Source organism: Sprattus sprattus (assembly GCF_963457725.1).
Source record: "Sprattus sprattus genome assembly, chromosome: 15".
NCBI classification, from domain to species: domain Eukaryota; kingdom Metazoa; phylum Chordata; class Actinopteri; order Clupeiformes; family Clupeidae; genus Sprattus; species Sprattus sprattus.
In genome coordinates this window covers 4,522,883-4,542,560 of record NC_137913.1, presented here as the reverse complement: position 1 = coordinate 4,542,560, position 19,678 = coordinate 4,522,883, and the positions used below count along the sequence as shown (strand labels likewise).

The 19,678-nt window shown below is 41.8% G+C and overlaps 1 protein-coding gene across 1 annotated transcript; it reads left to right on the top strand.

The window, feature by feature from the left end:
- Positions 1–1,576: 1,576 nt before the first annotated feature.
- On the top strand, positions 1,577–18,955 carry sytl1 (synaptotagmin-like 1; the record flags this gene model as incomplete). The annotated part of the gene is made up of 14 exons (XM_080851930.1): positions 1,577–1,680; positions 2,438–2,580; positions 2,955–3,078; positions 3,747–3,804; positions 4,293–4,326; positions 4,669–4,730; positions 6,225–6,302; positions 13,132–13,298; positions 13,573–13,675; positions 14,741–14,896; positions 16,011–16,089; positions 16,290–16,386; positions 17,954–18,159; positions 18,816–18,955. 14 exons carry the CDS (start codon positions 1,577–1,579, stop codon positions 18,953–18,955), a joined length of 1,551 nt encoding a protein of 516 aa, XP_080708056.1.
- Between the last annotated feature and the right edge of the window lie 723 nt (positions 18,956–19,678).

Here is a 19,678-nt window from a genome sequence, read left to right as displayed (position 1 = left end):
GACTACTGTGGGCTTTGAAGCTTTTAGCCGTTTTAGCTGCTGTTTGCTCCTTGCCTCTGGAACTCTCTCCCACAAGACAATCCTTAATAATGACTCTCCCCCTACCTTTAAATCCCGCCTTAAGACACACCTTTTCAAACTCCCCCGCCTGACTCTTACTCTTGACACTTTTGCCCTGTCTGAAAGTTGACTGCATGCTACTGTGCTGCTGATGTTTATTGTGTGTTTTGTGAGGTGTCCTCGAGCACCTTGAAAGGTGCCTATACATGTAATGATAATAATAGTAACAATTACTTTAAAAAGCATACATAATTGGTCTAAAATGGCTTTTGCCACTGTGTGGCATCATCTTAATAAGATGAAAAATAGAAGGTTTCATTCCCTTTATCACACAAGAATATGATCAGAACTAGGTTTACTGCTACTGGGATTGTTTGGGTTGCCGGGCAGATCTGAGGAACTGGAGGGAAATAAGGCTTTCTGCTATTTGTTCTGAATAGTTAATTGTCAGCAAAATTGCTTAACAGACTGTGAAATGAGAAAGGAAAACAGTGTGACATGTTGCAGTTAAAGTTCTGTGTGAGCGCGTGTGGATTTTTCTGTGACTTGGTAAGTGTATTTAGTGGGTGAGGACAGATAAGAGCAGGCAGCCCTGGTTACACCCATTACCTCAGCCGGACCTGAGTATCCGTAAACAGTGTAGTTGTTGCTGGGGTGTGGTTTAAAGGCATATCATTTATTTACACTTTAAAGACATGATCCAAACACCTGCATAGGGAAGTACTCCCGTTATATGTGCACTCAAACTCCAACTCAGACTCCCGTATAAGGGCAATCACTTACACACACACTCATCCATATCCATGCTGTGGTCCAGTTCTTGTTTTCATAAGGTCCGGGTGGGCGGGTGAGACTGGGGTAATCAGGCAGAAACCATACTTCAGCTCTGGGGAGACGGACGGACAGCGAGAGAGACGGACTCAACGGACTGGAAAAGCAGGCTAGGAAAGCAAAGTGGCCACCTCTCCGGCTGGATGTGAGGATGCATGCAAGGTAAATCTAGAAAGTTTTATCCACTCTCACTTTTCTTTCTTTCACTCCTCCCTTCTCCATCTCCCCCCCCACCCCTCTCTCTCTCTCAGCTGTTGACAAGTACTTCATTGTGCCTTCGGTTAAAGGCAGGATGGGAAAGGAATCCACGCTTTTGTCTCTGTTGTGTTGTTCATTCAGCAGAGAGGCACAGACTACTGGCTCAGTGCCTGGTGGGGGAAAGTCTGAAGTTTCTGTTGCATGTGTACTTTTATTCACAAGTGAGTTCAGTTGCATGTGCACTTTTATTCACAAGTGAGTTCAGTTGCATGTGCACTTTTATTCACAAGTGTCTGTATGACATGAGGTGCCCTTAGAGCTTAACGATGTGCACAGTTTGGTACAAGGAGATGATTTCTTTATAATTACTTCTTGTGTCTAACCCTAGCTTATCTGTTTTCTTTCTTGAATGACTGCAACATTTGTATGTGTGTGTGTGTGTGTGTGTGTGTGTGTGTGTGTGTGTGTGAATACTTGTGTTTGTCAGATGGAGGTTGAGTTGGGGGAGTTGACTGATGAGGAGGCAGCGGTCATCTTGGATGTGTTGGAAAGAGACAAAGAGCTGAAGAAGAGAGAGGAGTCGAGAGTAAGGTGTGTGTTTGCATAGGGCTCAAATGCACACACAAGCACAATAACACACGTGTACTAAGACTCCATGGTATTCATGATAAAGGGAATACTCTTGCCGGTGCTTTCGTAGAACACATTAGTCATACATGAGACGCTGTTCATGGAGAACCCACATTTCAAAGCCCAAACATTTTAGACGGTGTGAATTGCTCTACTAATTTCTTTAATTTACTCCCCATAGGGGGTCTTCTCACTAATGTCTAGTTAGGAGCAGCATCTCTCTGTGCCAATAGAAGAGCCAATCACAGTGATTCTGAGAACCTTCTGCTCTTTGACAAGACTTCTAGAATGAGTTCTAGAATCACCTGCAGTCCCATGCTATTATTTGTGCTTACAAGGTGGTGTAACGTGATAGCACCCTTTGCTCTCTATCAGACTTCTATTTGTTTAAGGATTGATAAAGCACTCGACAACTGTAGGGTGTTGTAGCACAAAGACAGATTGTGTGTGTGTGTGTGTGTGTGTCTCTGTGTGTGTGTGTGTGTGTTTGTGTGTGTGTGTGTGTGTGTGAGTGTGTGTGTGTGTGTGTGTGTGTTTGTGTGTGGGTGTGTGTGAGTGTGTGTGTGTGTGTGTGTGTGTGTGTGTGTGTGTGAGTGTGTGTGTGTGTGTGTGTGTGTGTGTGTGTGTGTGTGTGAGTGTGTGTGTGTGTGTCTGTGTGTGTGTGTGTGTGTGTGTGTGTGTGTGTGTGTGTGTGTGTCTGTGCACCTGTGTTTGACAGCCAACTGGCACTGACAGAAAGTGACCCACTGCGTCTGCGCGGTCTGACGGGCACGTGGTTTACTGAGGAGAGGGCCAGGCGGCACCAGAGGGGCGGAGTCGACATAGTACACGCCTCCATCCGCCAGAAGAGGCGGGTCAAAGGTGACATGCATGCTCCTCCCTTCCAGCAGTTGGGACTTAGTGTGATATGAGTAGTGAGACATCTGCTGATCACTAAATAAGTGAGCTATTACGTCAATGGAATTAAATGTTTGTTTAACATTTCTTTTGTACGTGTACGTATCTATATCAATTGATTTGATCTACTATATTTATGTACTTTATTACACTTCTTGACTATGTGATCTGTGTGTGTGTGTGTGTGTGTGTGTGTGTGTGTGTGTGGGTGTGTGGGTCGGTTGGGGCGATCAGTGGGTATTTCCAGTTTTTGGGAAAATTTGGGAATAATCAGAGCATCAGGATAGACCAACTCAGAGGTTGTGTTTATTTTACTGTCTATTTGAAATATCCCACAGATGTCCCTCTGACGTCAGTTTTTGAGAGGCAGATAGACAATGAGTCTAAGCAAACAACTGACGAGGAGAAGGATGTCAGCGATGAGGAAGAGGAGGACGAGGAGGAAGAGGAGCATGACACGGGGTGAGAATGCCTGTGTGAACGTGCAGGAGTGTGTGAGTCTGAGGGTGTTCTTGTTTGGAGTATTCAAACTTTTGTGGGAGTGTATGGTTAAGTGTATGTATACATATGCAGACATTATATTTGATTGACTGGGAAACTAAGGGAGATGAAGTTAAATGTGTGATTGTGTGCACGTATTTCAGCTATCAGATGTATTTTCATGTGTTGTGATACGGTATGGGATAAATGGATGTGCAATACAGTCGTGCGTACGTTTATATGTGTGTGATTGTTATTTTTTTGCTGTGACTGTACTAGGTAACAGTTACGTCATGTCTCATGTCAAGGAGAGTGATGTGTAATAACTGTGCCTTATATGGAGGGAATCTATGGAAGCAGAGAGATGGTTATGAGTCATTCACCCGTTTTTTATTTTAGCAGCGTTCATTTAGCGGTGTTATGTAAAGTCAGTTTCTGCTTAATGACACGGGAGCTCTAACCGAACGTGTCAGAGGGTGACTAGAAGTACAGTATGATAAAGAAAATGTTTTTTTAGAAAGCATGTAAGTCTATTTAAGTATAGACCCCCACAAGAAAAATATAAACCTTGAACACAAGCATAATAGGTCCTCTTTACATTGGTTGCATTTGCTAGTTGTTTTTTAAGTTATGTGTATTTGTTTATTCAGTTCTGAAGCCCCTGTGCATCCCACACCTCGGCCGAGAACCAGAACGCCTCTCTTAAAGGTGAGCCACATTGTGTCTCTTAAATGTGAGATACATTGTGTCAGCGTATGAATTCTAGATTTAAATAAATAACCATTGGCTTTTCTGCCCTTGACATGCTTGTATTTGCTCGTGCAAACAACTGACTAAACAAAAGTGTCAACAATATTATCCAATCAATCATATTCTGATCAAGTTCACACCATGTCATTTTCTGACTAAAAAGTTTGGTTTACACAGAAATACTTCACCTGAATTCAGGAACATGCCACAAATACTGCTTCATTATGTCCAAAGCATTTGCACACCTTACCACGATCCTCACCCAAAGTCCCAGGAGACACACGAGCCACTAACTCACCTTTGTTTCATGTCACCTGATCCACTAACTCACCTTTGTTTAATGTCACCTGATCCACTAACTCAGCTTTGTTTATTGTCACCTGATCCCTTTCACATGTACTTTCACTACCTCATTACTGTTAATAATACTCTGCTCTTTTTTCAAGGGTGAAGAAAATGAAAGTAATTCAGAACATAAAGGTACAATATTCTTATATTTCTACTACATTGTGTTACATGTCACGTTTATTTAATCCTTCCTAGCACTGGGTCATCCACCATTTGCCCACTGTGTTTGATTACTTCATTACGTTTTAAGTTAATACATTAGTCAATCAAATGTTTTACTGCTAGAACTGTGCATGTATGTAGTATTGTAGGTGATACACATGCTGAATGATGGAAGAATGCATGGAAATTGGTAGAAATTAACTTGTTTCTGCACTAAGAAAGAGAGATCAGGTATCATTTTTAAAAAGGAGCCCAATTGTAGATCAAATACTGGTTGTGTATGTTGCATCCATGGTGATGTTTCTCCATAAGGATGTGGTGAGGCTGAAGAAGAAGAGGAGAGGAGTGCAGACCCATCGCCCTCATCACTGCAGGTACCTACGCAGGCTTTCTACTAGTGATGGGAAGTTCGGATCATTTTACCGACTCGAATCTTTGAATCTCGTTCAGTAAAATGAACGAATCTTTTTTCGAGTCACTCATTTTAACGGGTGGGGGGGGGGGGGGGGGGGGGTGGGGGGGTGCTACTCAACATTTTTACATTTTATAGCCAATTCACTGGCGTAAATACGTCCACTACAAATACGTATCATATTTTCATGGAGGTTACTACATGTAAACCAGCAGATACTAATTCCTGCATTCAAATAATATTATATGAAAGTTTGGATGAAATGGTCATTTATTATCACATAACCATTTAATGATCACGGCAAACAATTACGCTGCACTGAACTGTAAGTAAAGTTTTAAAAAGTTAAAATAACTAAACCTGTAATTATTTCTTGTGAACGAATATCATTCACGTCTTACTAAACATAGACACTCGGAAGTGAACTAGGTTAATAAGTCCTTTCTGTTTCCTCTTCTGAGCCTATGCAGGTTACGTGAAAAAATATCCAGAGCTCAGTCAAAATGAACGAAACATTTCGGTTTTCTCTAGCTTCCCATGCTGAGCCTATGCAGATCACGTGAAAAATGATCCAAATACTTGTATCCGGCAGATGACCTAATCGTTCACCTCCCGACCGTCTTTGGATCAACGTTTCGTTCATCTGCCGGATATCGTTCAATGATTCGTTCTTTTGCCGGATATCAGTCTTTCGTTCAATGATTCGTTCTTTCGCCAACCGTGTCTTTGGATCTATGATTCGTTCATCTGCCGGATATGGGTATTTCGTTCAATGATTCGTTCTTTTGCCGGATCGTTCAATGTTTCGTTCTTTTGCCAAACGTGTCTGTTTCGTTCAATGATTCGTTCTTTTGACAACCGTGTCTTTGGATCTATGATTCGTTCATCTGCCGGATATGGGTCGTTGGATCCTTTTCCACGTGACCTGCATAGGCTCAGTACAGTCAGCTAGAGGAAACAGAAATGATTCATTCTTTTTCCGACTGGGTCTCTTGGATACGGGTCTTTGGATCATTTTTACGTGACCTGCATTCAACAAATCATTTCTGTTTCCTTGGCTTAGCCAATGCAACAGTCCCAGTTGTCCCGATGCGCGGTCATGAACGAGAAAAAGAACAAATCTTTTTTTGAGAGGACTCGTTACTCTCGAGTCGTTGTAAGGATTCGTTCAAAATGAACGAATCGTTCACGAACAACACATCACTACTTTCTACAGCAATCATGCACAATACCATGCATTTACTATACGTCTTTTTACTAATACCAGCACACAGTCCGTTTCACAATTAATTCCTCTGGAAACACTGATAGTGTGTAGTTACCTTCATATTATATGAGGTATGTTTAACAAATAGATAAGAAAAAAAAAACACAATTTCAGAAATTCTCAGACGCACATTTGAGTCAGTGATTCTGTACATATTTCATATGAGAATGTTTGTGTTTGCATGTGCAGGACACGGACTCTTTTGGCCTCTTGGAACTTGATCCAATCAGGATCGGCTCAACCAGCAGTCTGCAGTACAATACCAAGGTAAACCCCGACCTGAACGTCCCTCTCAGGGACGTGCATAGGAATTTTGAAGGGCAGTTGCTCTGCCTGGAAAAAAGGGGAAACACGTTATTTTTTGTCACAGCCGCTGCCATGCCCCCGTCATCTGATCGCAAATTTTGCCAATATCATTTTAAACTCTCACTAACCGCCGCTGCCATGCCCCTGTCACCTGATCGCAAATTTTGCCAATATCATTTTAAACTCTCACTAACCGTTGCTGCCACGCCCCCTGTACCCTGATCGCAAATATTGTCAGGAAAAAATCCTGAACTCTGCTAAGTTGTTTAAATTACTTAGAATAAAATGACACCAACAAACCAGAGCAAAGTTTATAACAGATCTATTACGCTAAGGCCTTTAGCGGAGAGGTATTTGACGCCGTCTCGCATCACCTCTGAGCTCTTGCTCCTGGCGCAAGATCATTTATTAGAATTCACAGCATAGGTTACAAAATACATTTTAACCCCTCCTCTGTCCGGAGTTGCCATCTGGCCTCTGTCCTACTAAGATAAGGAACCTTGCTTAATTAAAACAAACAATCACGAAGAGTTTAACAGAACACCTGGCCTCATCAATCGCCATTGCAATCTCAATGTAAACATTCATGACATCAGTTTTACAACACATCAATTGGTTTTCCCATCGCTGAAGACGAAGTTGTAAATACCTTAACTAACAATGCCTTTCTAAGATAACTTCAACCCCCTCTCTCAAGAGACAGCATTCCATTGAACAAGACAGAGAAACAGGGCACATAACCCACAGCACAGAACACTTTAGAAAATAGCAGTTATAAGAATTTCCTTTAAGTCTAACACTTCATGATAATATTTAATAATTTCCTTCACATTTCCCTCCTTTTTATCATGATGATAACTCTAATAAAGAAATAACCCTATCTCCTTCAGTTGTCTTCATAGGCATCATTACACTAAACATCATCCTCCTGATAAGTCAATGGAGCATCAAATTCCTGTGATAGCACCATACTCCGTACAGAATTACGTACTACACTAGAAATGAGAATTTTTTCCACATGTAGAAATACACCTCATTAAAATACAAAACATACAAAAAATGCAATAACAGTTAACAGACCTTTCAACATAATTTGCAACCATGTACCAAAAGTAAGCAACCCAATTAAACCACCCAAAAACATCAACCACTTTATAGCATCACAAACAGCCCTCATTTGCTGTAAAGCTTCAGCTACAGATGGATGACATCAGATATCCAGGTATCATTCAGCATAACACAAACCCCTTCCACTAGCAGCAGTAAGTAAATCTACCAGTAATCAATTTTTTTCAGCACCATCAGCAGACTTTGAGAAACCTTGTCCTTAAGGCCTTCCACGCTGACTAAGGTGACATTAACACATAGTCCTAACCTATAGTTAAGTCTTTCCATTATTAACATGACTCTACCTAAGCCTAAAGACAGAATCAGAGACAAAATTACTTTGATACTATTGGTCCAAATCTTTTTAAATCATCAGGCATGTCAGTCCCGCACATGATGTCATGGTTCTCAACAGCAAATCTCTCCTTACGAGATAACCCTGCCTGTGAGATCGCACTAACACATAAACATGGTCCGTGACCTGAGCGGGGGCGCGTACGCCCCACCTATGTGAAGAGATCTGACTGTACCATCTTTAACTACACACCCACATTACCTCTCCCAGCGTAGGAATACCCTTGTCAGAGGGGCAGTGTTTTTCATTCCAACCCCAACATAAGGCACAATATATACCCATGTACTGACATTGGATGAGGAAGTGGTGCTTGAGGACACAGTATCCGTAGTAATAATGACACTGTCTCTGTCTCTCATTGTTCCATTATTTGCAACACATAATGGCTATACAGAATAGACTATCACTTAAGGTGACATCAAAAATGTAGTATTTAGCTCTACTAGTGGTTGGGTCGTGTTAAACACATCCTGCACCTGGATACCGTTTGCATCATAAGATGTAGTATTGCAGCCCCAGCTGTCTGGGCCACACTTCTCTCCAACACAGATCTTGGCTTGATATGAAAGTGGTCTAACCTTAAGTCTAGGTTGATAGGAAGAATTTGCATTAAGGTACATAATTAGAAATTAGTCTTATTACGTCTGCTCGCTTGCATAGATGCATATCTATCCCATGAATCAGTAGACTACACAGGTGAGTAACATTCTCCAGTGCCATATATTCTCTCCATTACACTTGTGGAGGACTATAAACCCAAAAGTACACCTGTAATAATCACTATTAGCAACAGTCTAGACATTGTTGTAACCGAATTACACTATTTATGCAATTTACAGAAAAACAATAAACCATATAAACAAGAAACACAGTAAAACAAAAAATTGGATACACCAATACTATATTGAGTAAAATTTCGAATTCGGCACGAATCCGGCACGAATTCGGTGACTATCAGACGGTCAAGAGCTAAATATCTCAACCCCCGGGAGGGAACCACTAAACCTTACTCAAAGCTAGTGGTGTATCCTACTAATAATCTAAGTTAACATTGTGACAGGTGAATACAGGTGGAGCGTTGGCGTTGGCTGTTGGTGTGGCCAGTAGCACTTGGTATGGTCACTCCCACCTTCACCTGGCCTTGTTCCTGTGGGGACACAGAAAAAACTCGAACAGTATGTTGCACTTAACAGTTGGAGTGAGATCTATATTCTGTATAATTATATCAAAGATTGACTTTGAGCAGGGGTAATGTGCATACTTAAAACTACCAAGTCAAAACAATCAGGCCATTGTAAACCTCATTCACAAAATGTCAGACCTTATCATTTCACATTGCTTCACTAAAAGACTAAAAAATTTTTTTTTATAGTTTATTAATACATAATAGTTATTATGTATGCACCTCCCCCCTGTTGAGACATGTAAAGTCACATGACTCAAAATTGCTTCCCATTTATATCTATATTTATATCCAAATTGATAGGTAATTGAATTGCTTCAAGTAACACTTGTAACAACTTTTATATTTTAACTAAAATGTGTGAAGCAGCAAAAGCATTTGCTGTCTGTGTATACATGTCCTGCCATTTGAAATAACAGACATGCCCTGATCAATGCAACTATCTCTCTGCTTAAACAAACAAGCTAGACTAGACATCAATCACATCCATTGACAACCTAGAATCTCTGAGCAGAGACCCCTGATATAACCCTGCAACAGCATTTCCATGCAGTGTATGCCAGTTACGCAAAACTATGGGCTGAAAATCAACAACGAACTCTTTGATTTTCAATCACCCCAAATAAAAAATCCCAGAAAGAATGAAAAACGCGATTTCTCCTAAACCAAAACATCTCTAGACAAAAACAATCGATCCTCAGATAATGGATCAGACAAAACAACTAGAACAAACACACACACACACACAGCCTTCTGCTGCACTATTCCATGGTGTAACATGACGACATACAGCCAATCACTTAAACAACCTGCATGGGCCTAGATAATATGTCTATAATGTTTCTTATGTTTTTCCCAAAAAAGTATCTTCTTTCCATATAGGCTACCTTAAAAAAACATACACCCAGGACGAAGACTTTGTCCCATAACAACATGCTCACAATTACTCGTAATTGTAACAACATACACTGATCTTATCTTTTAAAATAAATCATGTAGGCTCAATCTTATATCTCAAGTATTCAGTCCTGCTCCATGGCTATTAGAACACATTAGCTACGTGTGAACTAAATGTATGGATCAGATAATACGATTTAATCTTGCATTGTCGCTTCTGACAGACAAAAGGACCGATTTTAAGAATCTCACTATTAATTTTTACTTGGTTAACCTTCTGGTAATTTAATTTGTTTTGAGAATTTTCCGACAGCGTCGAGTATTTAATTTGGAAAGTAAATGTTGCTAACTTTCCTTCAAGTCAGTCAGCTTTATCCATGTGTTACTTCTACACAGCCAAGATACTTGGCAGTACCGTCAGCCTGTAGATTAGTCGAAGGGGAGAATACCCCTTTACCCTGCACACACGGTCATAGCTTTACCATTAAGGAGACCGCATACTTTGTTTGACTATTAATGCTATAGGTATTTAACCAATTAGATGACTATAGAAGTGACTTTCTAACCTCTACGCTGAGTTTTAAGACAGACCATTCATATTATTTGTCCATGTGAGTGAAAACACATACCACAAAACCCAGCCATGTAAATAAATTAACCCATGTATAGAAAGTCTCTGAACTTGCTTTTTGCGCTTCTTATATTAAACGTGCTGTTTAACTATCACATAGCCTTACCGTCTTTCCTTCCTACTCCGTGATATGGCTAAGCCTAGTTTAGTCATTACATCTTATTCAAGAAGATTTAAACGGACAGAGGATGAACCCGACTTGTAATTTTAAAGAGTAGGCTATCCTGTTAGCGAATTATTTATCTGTTGACATTGTTTTAACTAATTATCGTGACTATTTGTATACTCTTTGGCATAAAGACTCATAGTTATTGCTCTTTCAACTCTGACTAAGTTCAATTAATAACTTCTTTACGCTAATATCCTGAATTCTCTAGTATGCCTATCCACACCCTTTAAGGAATGCGGCACCTCTTTTACTAACTTTATCATTTCTGCACTATATTAGGCAAATCCATTATGGAATAGAGACATTTCGGTTGATCAGACTGAAATTCCTAATTCTGTAATCGATCTGCACTTATATTATTTATATTATTTATCAAATAACATATAGATTTAGCATCCTCATTATCATAATACTCAATACAATTATTGTATGCCTCTTTAATGCTGCGATGATGATGTTCTCTCCCTCGCCTGCGTCTCTATAAGGAGACGGACTTCAGTATTATTTTTACTTTCTTTTATTTCGAGTCCCTACATACTCATCTCCCTCTTTAGAGCTTATCAAACTTGCTTTTTCTTTTCTCCCTTCTTCTTTCTCTACTCTCCAGCTTTCTATAATAACATGCTGCTTCTTTCTTTGCTCTTATAATCCACACTTCTACCTTCCTTATCCTCCCCCCAATAGGGCTTGTTTCAACCAGTGCTCACATTTTACACTTTCAGCTTCTGCGGCGTTTTCTCATACGCTATGATTTTAAAACCTCTCTCCCAACTCATTATAATTAGGACGAGCTGCAAACGTATTGCGAACTATAAACAGTTGTCATACATTCATTTAAGTAATACATAAGTATGACTTTTCACGGATCGTGGTCAATTTACATTGTCTGTTAGTGATGACGTCATAACTGCTCGACCACGCCATGTCAATGAAACGAGACACAGTTTTTTCCCCGCTCAACTACGTTTCTCTATCCAACCTCCTACGTACTTTGTATGGCTAATTTGGCTATTAGTATGTTTCCTTAACCATGTACTTCTTATCGCCACTACAATATTACTATTGTGAGTTTTTTGGATTAAACAGAATATCTCAAATGGATCAACGAAATCTCCAGGGACAGAAGCTTCTAGGCCGGCAAAAGACACCGGTCCGCTGCCCCTCTGGGTGTTAACACAGAGGTTTTTCGCTGTTTTAATTCTGTTCAATCACTTACTCCATTCACACACACATTCATACAGACGTCCATGCATTCCGATGCAAATCACTCTACACCACTCAAGTCCCAGACTTGTTAAAAACATGTTTTTGATGTCCCAGACATCGTTAGATTCCCAGAATCTCTTTATAGCTATTGTCTGTTTTTTAATTAAGCAGCCCCAGGCAATGCTTTAACTACTACGCTGTTAGTAAATGACCAGTACACTTACTTATATGTGGGTCAAAGCTGATTCCAGATCCCGTCAGATCCACCTCCCAGGTGCAGAACCGTCAGCTGGCCTATGCAGAATTTCACTACACAGGTCTTTCTGCCGAACCTAGTCGTGGCAGGCGTTGCGCAACGTCGTCAGCTTCCAGGGTCTGCATCTCGGCGGCGATCTTGAGGGATCCAGCTCGTAAGGACCAAGATGTCAGGAAAAAATCCTGAACTCTGCTAAGTTGTTTAAATTACTTAGAATAAAATGACACCAACAAACCAGAGCAAAGTTTATAACAGATCTATTACGCTAAGGCCTTTAGCGGAGAGGTATTTGACGCCGTCTCGCATCACCTCTGAGCTCTTGCTCCTGGCGCAAGATCATTTATTAGAATTCACAGCATAGGTTACAAAATACATTTTAACCCCTCCTCTGTCCGGAGTTGCCATCTGGCCTCTGTCCTACTAAGATAAGGAACCTTGCTTAATTAAAACAAACAATCACGAAGAGTTTAACAGAACACCTGGCCTCATCAATCGCCATTGCAATCTCAATGTAAACATTCATGACATCAGTTTTACAACACATCAATTGGTTTTCCCATCGCTGAAGACGAAGTTGTAAATACCTTAACTAACAATGCCTTTCTAAGATAACTTCAACCCCCTCTCTCAAGAGACAGCATTCCATTGAACAAGACAGAGAAACAGGGCACATAACCCACAGCACAGAACACTTTAGAAAATAGCAGTTATAAGAATTTCCTTTAAGTCTAACACTTCATGATAATATTTAATAATTTCCTTCACAAATATCTATATTTCCTTCGGAGGGGCAACTTCAGTTGAGGAGGGCAAACGGGCAGTTGCTCGAGCAACCTTAGCACACTCCTGTGCACGTCCCTGGTCCCTCTCCCGTCCTCAACACACATGTAAACCCCGAACTGACCGCCCCTCTCCCGTCCTCAACACACATGCAAAATAAATAAATAAATATCTGACGTCTCATCCCATGTCTGCACGTGTCTCAGTGGAATGGCAGCGTGACGAGTCTGAAGAGTATTGGGGAGATGGGGGACGTGACCGTGACTGGACAGATCCAGTTCTCTCTGCAGTACCATCACCACCGGGAGGAGCTCGTGGTGTGTGTGTATCGCTGCCAGAACCTTGCGCAAGCTCGCAAAAACCGCACAAACCCGTGAGTATCTGTGTGCGTGCAGTTTTGTCTTTCTCTATCTCTATGTTATCGTGAGATCGTGCACGAGAGAGAGAGAGAGAGAGAGAGAGAGAGAGAGAGAGAGAGAGAGAGAGAGAGAGAGAGAGACAGCTGTGCAGAAGGGTTAAAGTATACTGTATGAATGCACAAGATTCTTGTAATATACAGTAAGTGTGTCTTAAAGGTTTTGTTTTGGTATACTTTATGTGCATGTTCATTGTGTGTGTGGCAATGGATCATTCCATATGTATTGCAGGTATGTAAAGGTGTATCTCCTGCCAGATATGTCCACTTCAAGCAAGAGGAAGACATCCGTCAAGAAGAAAACGGTCAACCCGATCTATAATGAGATCTTTACAGTAAGCGATCCTACTCTAAACACCTGACCCCTATAACACTAAGTCTCATCTCACATCAACCCGTGGCAATGCCGTCTCCTTATCCTGACAGTACCGTGGCAATCCCATCTCCTTATCCTGACAGTACCCTGGCAATGGCATCTCTTTATCCTTACAGTATCATGGCAATGCCATCTCTGTATCCTGATAGTACCGTGGCAATCCCATCTCTTTATCCTGACAGTATTGTGGCAATGCCATCTCTCTATCCTGACAGTATTGTGGCAATGCCATCTCTCTATCCTGACAGTATCGTGGCAATGCCATCTCTCTATCCTGACAGTATCGTGGCAATGCCATCTCTCTATCCTGACAGTATTGTGGCAATGCCATCTCTCTATCCTGACAGTATTGTGGCAATGCCATCTCTCTATCCTGACAGTATCGTGGCAATGCCATCTCTCTATCCTGATAGTACCGTGGCAATCCCATCTCTTTATCCTGACAGTATTGTGGCAATGCCATCTCTCTATCCTGACAGTATTGTGGCAATGCCATCTCTCTATCCTGACAGTATCGTGGCAATGCCATCTCTCTATCCTGACAGTATCGTGGCAATGCCATCTCTCTATCCTGACAGTACCCTTGCAATGCCATCTCTTTATCCTGACAGTACCTGGCAATGCCATCTCCTTATCCTGACAGTACCGTGGCAATGCCATCCCTTTATCCTGACAGTACCGTGGCAATGCCATCTCCTTATCCTGACAGTATCGTGGCAATGCCATCTCTTTATCCTGACAGTACCGTGGCAATGCCATCTCCTTATCCTGACAGTACCATGGGAATGGTTCCTGGTACCCCTACTTTTCTTCTTATCTTATCTTTAGATTTGCTAAATGTATCTACCAATCACTTCATCTCTCAACATTATCTGTCCAAACCTTCCTGCTCTTCACAAATCTTGTTTTTCAATTTCCGGTCTTCATCTCTCCTTCTCGTAGCTTGATTGTTCTCTCCTTTGTACGTTACTTTGGATAAAAGCGTCTGCTAAATGACTAAATGTTCTGTGTCTGTGTGTCCCAGTACAGGGTGGCTGACGTTAGGACCCATGTTCTGTTGCTGTCCGTGTGGCATACGGAGGCTCTGAGGGCCAATGTGTTTCTGGGGGCCGTGGAGGCCCAACTGAACCAATGGGACTGGGACAGAACCCAACCCTGCTGGCAGTCACTGCAGCCCAGAGTGAGTCCTTCTCCCTCCATGTCAGTGTTAACCAGAGTGAGTCCTTCTCCCTCCATGTCAGTGTTAACCAGAGTGAGTCCTTCTCCCTCCATGTCAGTGTTAACCAGAGTGAGTCCTTCTCCCTCCATGTCAGTGTTACCCAGAGTGAATCCTTCTCCATGTCAGTGTTACCCAGAGTGAGTCCTTCTCCCTCCATGTCAGTGTTACCCAGAGTGAATCCTTCTCCATGTCAGTGTTACCCAGAGTGAGTCCTTCTCCATTCATGTCAGTGTTACCCAGAGTGAATCCTTCTCCATGTCAGTGTTAACCAGAGTGAGTCCTTCTCCCTCCATGTCAGTGTTAACCAGAGTGAGTCCTTCTCCCTCCATGTCAGTGTTACCCAGAGTGAGTCCTTCTCCATGTCAGTGTTACCCAGAGTGAATCCTTCTCCCTCCATGTCAGTGTTACCCAGAGTGAATCCTTCTCCATGTCAGTGTTAACCAGAGTGAGTCCTTCTCCATGTCAGTGTTACCCAGAGTGAATCCGTCTCCCTCCATGTCAGTGTTACCCAGAGTGAATCCTTCTCCATGCCAGTGTTACCCAGAGTGAATCCTTCTCCATGTCAGTGTTACCCAGAGTGAATCCTTCTTCCTCCATGCCAGTGTTACCCAGAGTGAATCCTTCTCCATGTCAGTGTTACCCAGAGTGAGTCCTTCTCCATGTCAGTGTTACCCAGAGTGAGTCCTTCTCCATGTCAGTGTTAACCAGAGTGAGTCCTTCTCCATGTCAGTGTTAACCAGAGTGAGTCCTTCTCCCTCCATGTCAGTGTTACCCAGAGTGAGTCCTTCTCCCTCCATGTCAGTGTTAACCAGAGTGAATCCTTCCAACCCATACATATACATATGAGTCCTTCTGGGCTTCCCCCTCTCTTTCCCCCTCTCCTTCCCCCTCTCTTTCCCCCTCTCAGTCCCCTCTCTCATTCCCCTCTCTCCTTCCTTCCCCTCTCTCCTTCCCCCTCTCCTTCGCTCTCTATTTCCCCCTCTCCTTCCCTCTCCTTCCCTCCCTCCTTCCCTCCCTCCTTCCCCCTCTCCCTCCTTACCCCTCTAAGCATCTCCCTTGTGCTCTAACGTCCTAGTTCCTTATGGATCCTGCCATGGGAACTACCACAGGAACAATACTGATGTCAGTGAAGTTCATACCCCCTGGCTCTGAAGGTACACACAACATATCGACCACAATCACAAACATGATACAGGACAGAATTAGAGATGTGTTTGCTTTCTGTGTGCTGACATCACTCTATTTCTCTGTTTGTTTGGTCTCTGTTTGCTGCCATTTCTCTGTTTGTTTGGTTTCTGTATGCTGACAATACTCTTTCATTTCTCGTTCTTTCCCGTTCTTCCTCATCTGTAAGGATCTGGCCTTCCCCCTACGGGAGAGTTGCACATCTGGCTTAGGGAAGCTGTTGTCGTCTCTTCCAAACACAGAGTTCCAAGCCTGTTTGTCAAAAGGTACACAGTGACACACATATACACATCACACAAACACACATCGTGTGAACACATGTAAATATTCTCAGTAATACACACTATTTTGTAAGGCATATTGTTGGAATTGTTGTTTTTATCTGATGTTTAGGTCTCTTCATGTGCTAATTTTTATCCACCTTCTTTAATTGTGATTAAGCTCAATGGCATCCACAGCTTTTTAACTCATATCCTAGGCTACACACAATAAAAGCAGTCAACACGGGACCAACAATTATTTCTAAATTGAGTCTTAAACTCATATGATAAAAAACACTTTTAAAAATCAATCATCAGTTTCAGTTATCAAATACATTGCGGTGGCAGTTGCGTGTTTGAAATAGTTTGTAAGAAGTCTCCTCATCCTCCAAGCTACAACCAAACTCTAGTGAGGCAGTTTAGCAAAACAAATTAGCATTTTATATTACAAAAAATCATCAAATTCAGTAGAAAAACTCACAAAGGGGGTCAGGTAAGCTTACCTGCTAACATGCTATAGCCTTCTTTCTACTAAAAGGAAACCTGTAAGCCCTATATTACAGCATGAGTAGTGACACTTGCAATTCATGTAACAGGCTAGTGTACACCATCACCAGTGATCACAATTACTAAATGGGTCACTTGTGTCAACATTTAGGAGTTCAAGAAAATGTTTTCCAACTCTGGAATTGTTTTTTGTGTGTCCTACAATGGCTCTATCGACCATTTAAGCAATAAGCCCCAAGAGGCCGTGGTTTGCGCTGATTTTAGAACAGGTAAGGGGAGTTGTTAGGCACGACGCGAAGCTGTTTCTACAAATATTTGATATGGTTTCATAAATAAAGGCAATATAATTTAACAAACAATAGTTTAATGATAAACCGTCATTCTTCCGCAACTAAAAAAATATAGTTCCTAAATAAATCGTTGCCACGCAACCCTTGAAGCAACGCAACAGCCAGATGGAATACTGGGTATGCGCTATATGAATACACAGCCTTGCCATTCGCTGCGCAGTAATATGGAATGTTATCATAGAATGTTATGAGGACAAATTGTAAGGTTATGCTGGGTTTTACAACGGCTTTTAGCCAATCACAATCAAAGATTTGAACAATCAGTTTTAGAAAGATAAATAACCAATGTTATTCATTAGTAGGCTTGTGTGCACTAGATTATTCAGCATTCAACAAAGCCACTGTTATCTTCCTTTTTCACTAGCAGTGCCGACTACTTCCTCAATAGCACACACAACTAATATGAATACCAAACACAGGTGTAAACTTCTATCAATCATTGACTATTAAATCACGCCAACACACAGCGGTACAGCCCAAGATGGTGCCCTGCCCAATGCAATGTGGATGTGAACATGATCTATGTTTTAAAGCGGATTAATCTTTAGGTGGCACTGCCCCACACACTCATACACACGCATGCATGCACGCACGCACGTACACACACACAAACACACACGCACACACACACATACACACACACACACACACACACACACACACACACACACACACTCACACGGCTGCCCAGTCATGCCCTGTCTCTGTGTGCTCAGCTGTGTGTTACCAGACGAGACCCAATCAAGCAGCCAGAGGACTCGTGTGGTGAGACGATCGGCTTCTGCGGTGTTCAACCACACCATGGTGTATGACGGCATACACTCGGCTGACCTCACACACATCTGCCTGGAGATGACTGTGTGGGACAAACACACACTCAACACACACTGTTTAGGAGGAGTGAGGTTCAGCACAGGCACAGGTGAATCACGCAAATCATAAACTATGCATTCATGTGCTATATGTCCTGCTATATAGTGTTTACAGTATTCATGTCCTATATGTCCTACTATATAGTGTTTACAGTATTCATGTCCTATATGTTCTGCTATATAGTGTTTATAAACATTACATCCATATGCTATATGTCCTGCTATATAGTGTCTATGGCACTCATGTCCTATATGTCCTGCTATATGGTGTTTATGGCACTCATGTGCTATATGTCCTGCTATATGGTGTTTATAACAATACACCCATATGCTATATGTTCTGCTATATGGTGTTTATAAACAATACATCCATATGCTATATGTCCTGCTATATGGTGTCTATGGCATTCATATGCTATATGTCCTGCTATATGGTGTTTATAAACAATACATCCATGTGCCATATGTTCTGCTATATAGTGTTTACAGCATTCATGTCCTATATGTCCTGCTATATGGTGTTTATAGCTATAGTTTACAGCACTCTAAATTTAAGTTTGCCAGAGGTATGCGATGAGTTATGTGTCACACTTTATTTGAAGGGTCCCCTACAGACTATCAACAAATGATGCTTCCAGTTATAGTATCTCTCATAATAGTAGCCAACTCTTGCCTCAGTTGTCACTCTACCTCTCTGTATGTCCAGGTGTCAGCTATGATCAGACAGTGCTATGGATGGACTCATCAGAGGAGGAGCAGAAGGTGTGGATGGCCGTCATGAATAACCACAACCGCTGGGTGGAGAGTGCTTTACCGCTGAGGACTGACCTGCAACCCTACACCTGAACTGTACACCTGAACCATACACCTGAACTCTACACCTGAACCCTACACCTGAACCCTTCACCTGAACCCTACACCTGAACCCTACACCTGAACCCAACCCTACACCTGAACTCTACACCTGAACCCAACCCAACACCTGAACCCAACACCTGAACCCTACACCTGAACCCTACACCTGAACCCTACACCTGAACCCAACCCTACACCTGAACCGAATTCTTAGGCTTAGTTTGCGTACTTGCACTTTAGACCTTGGAATGTCAGATGAACACATATGATGTATGAGGGGGATATAGAACAGGAATGTGTCACAAACATGATAATCCTTAAGGATGCAAGTACAAGAAGTTGGAGCAGGTACGGTCACATGTGCAGATAGGTATGAGTATCATATGTGCAGATATGTATGAGTTTCAAATGTGCAGAGATACGGTATGAGTTTCATATGTGCAGAGATACGTATGAGTTTCATATGTGCAGAGATACGTATGAGTTTCATATGTGCAGAGATACGGTATGAGTTTCATATGTGCAGAGATACGTATGAGTTTCATATGTGCAGAGATACGTATGAGTTTCATATGTGCAGAGATACGTATGAGTTTCATATGTGCAGAGATACGTATGAGTTTCATATCTGCAGAGATACGTATGAGTTTCATATGTGCAGAGATACGTATGTGCTGCTCTAAGGGCTTTGTAGAATGAATCTCCAATGTGTAA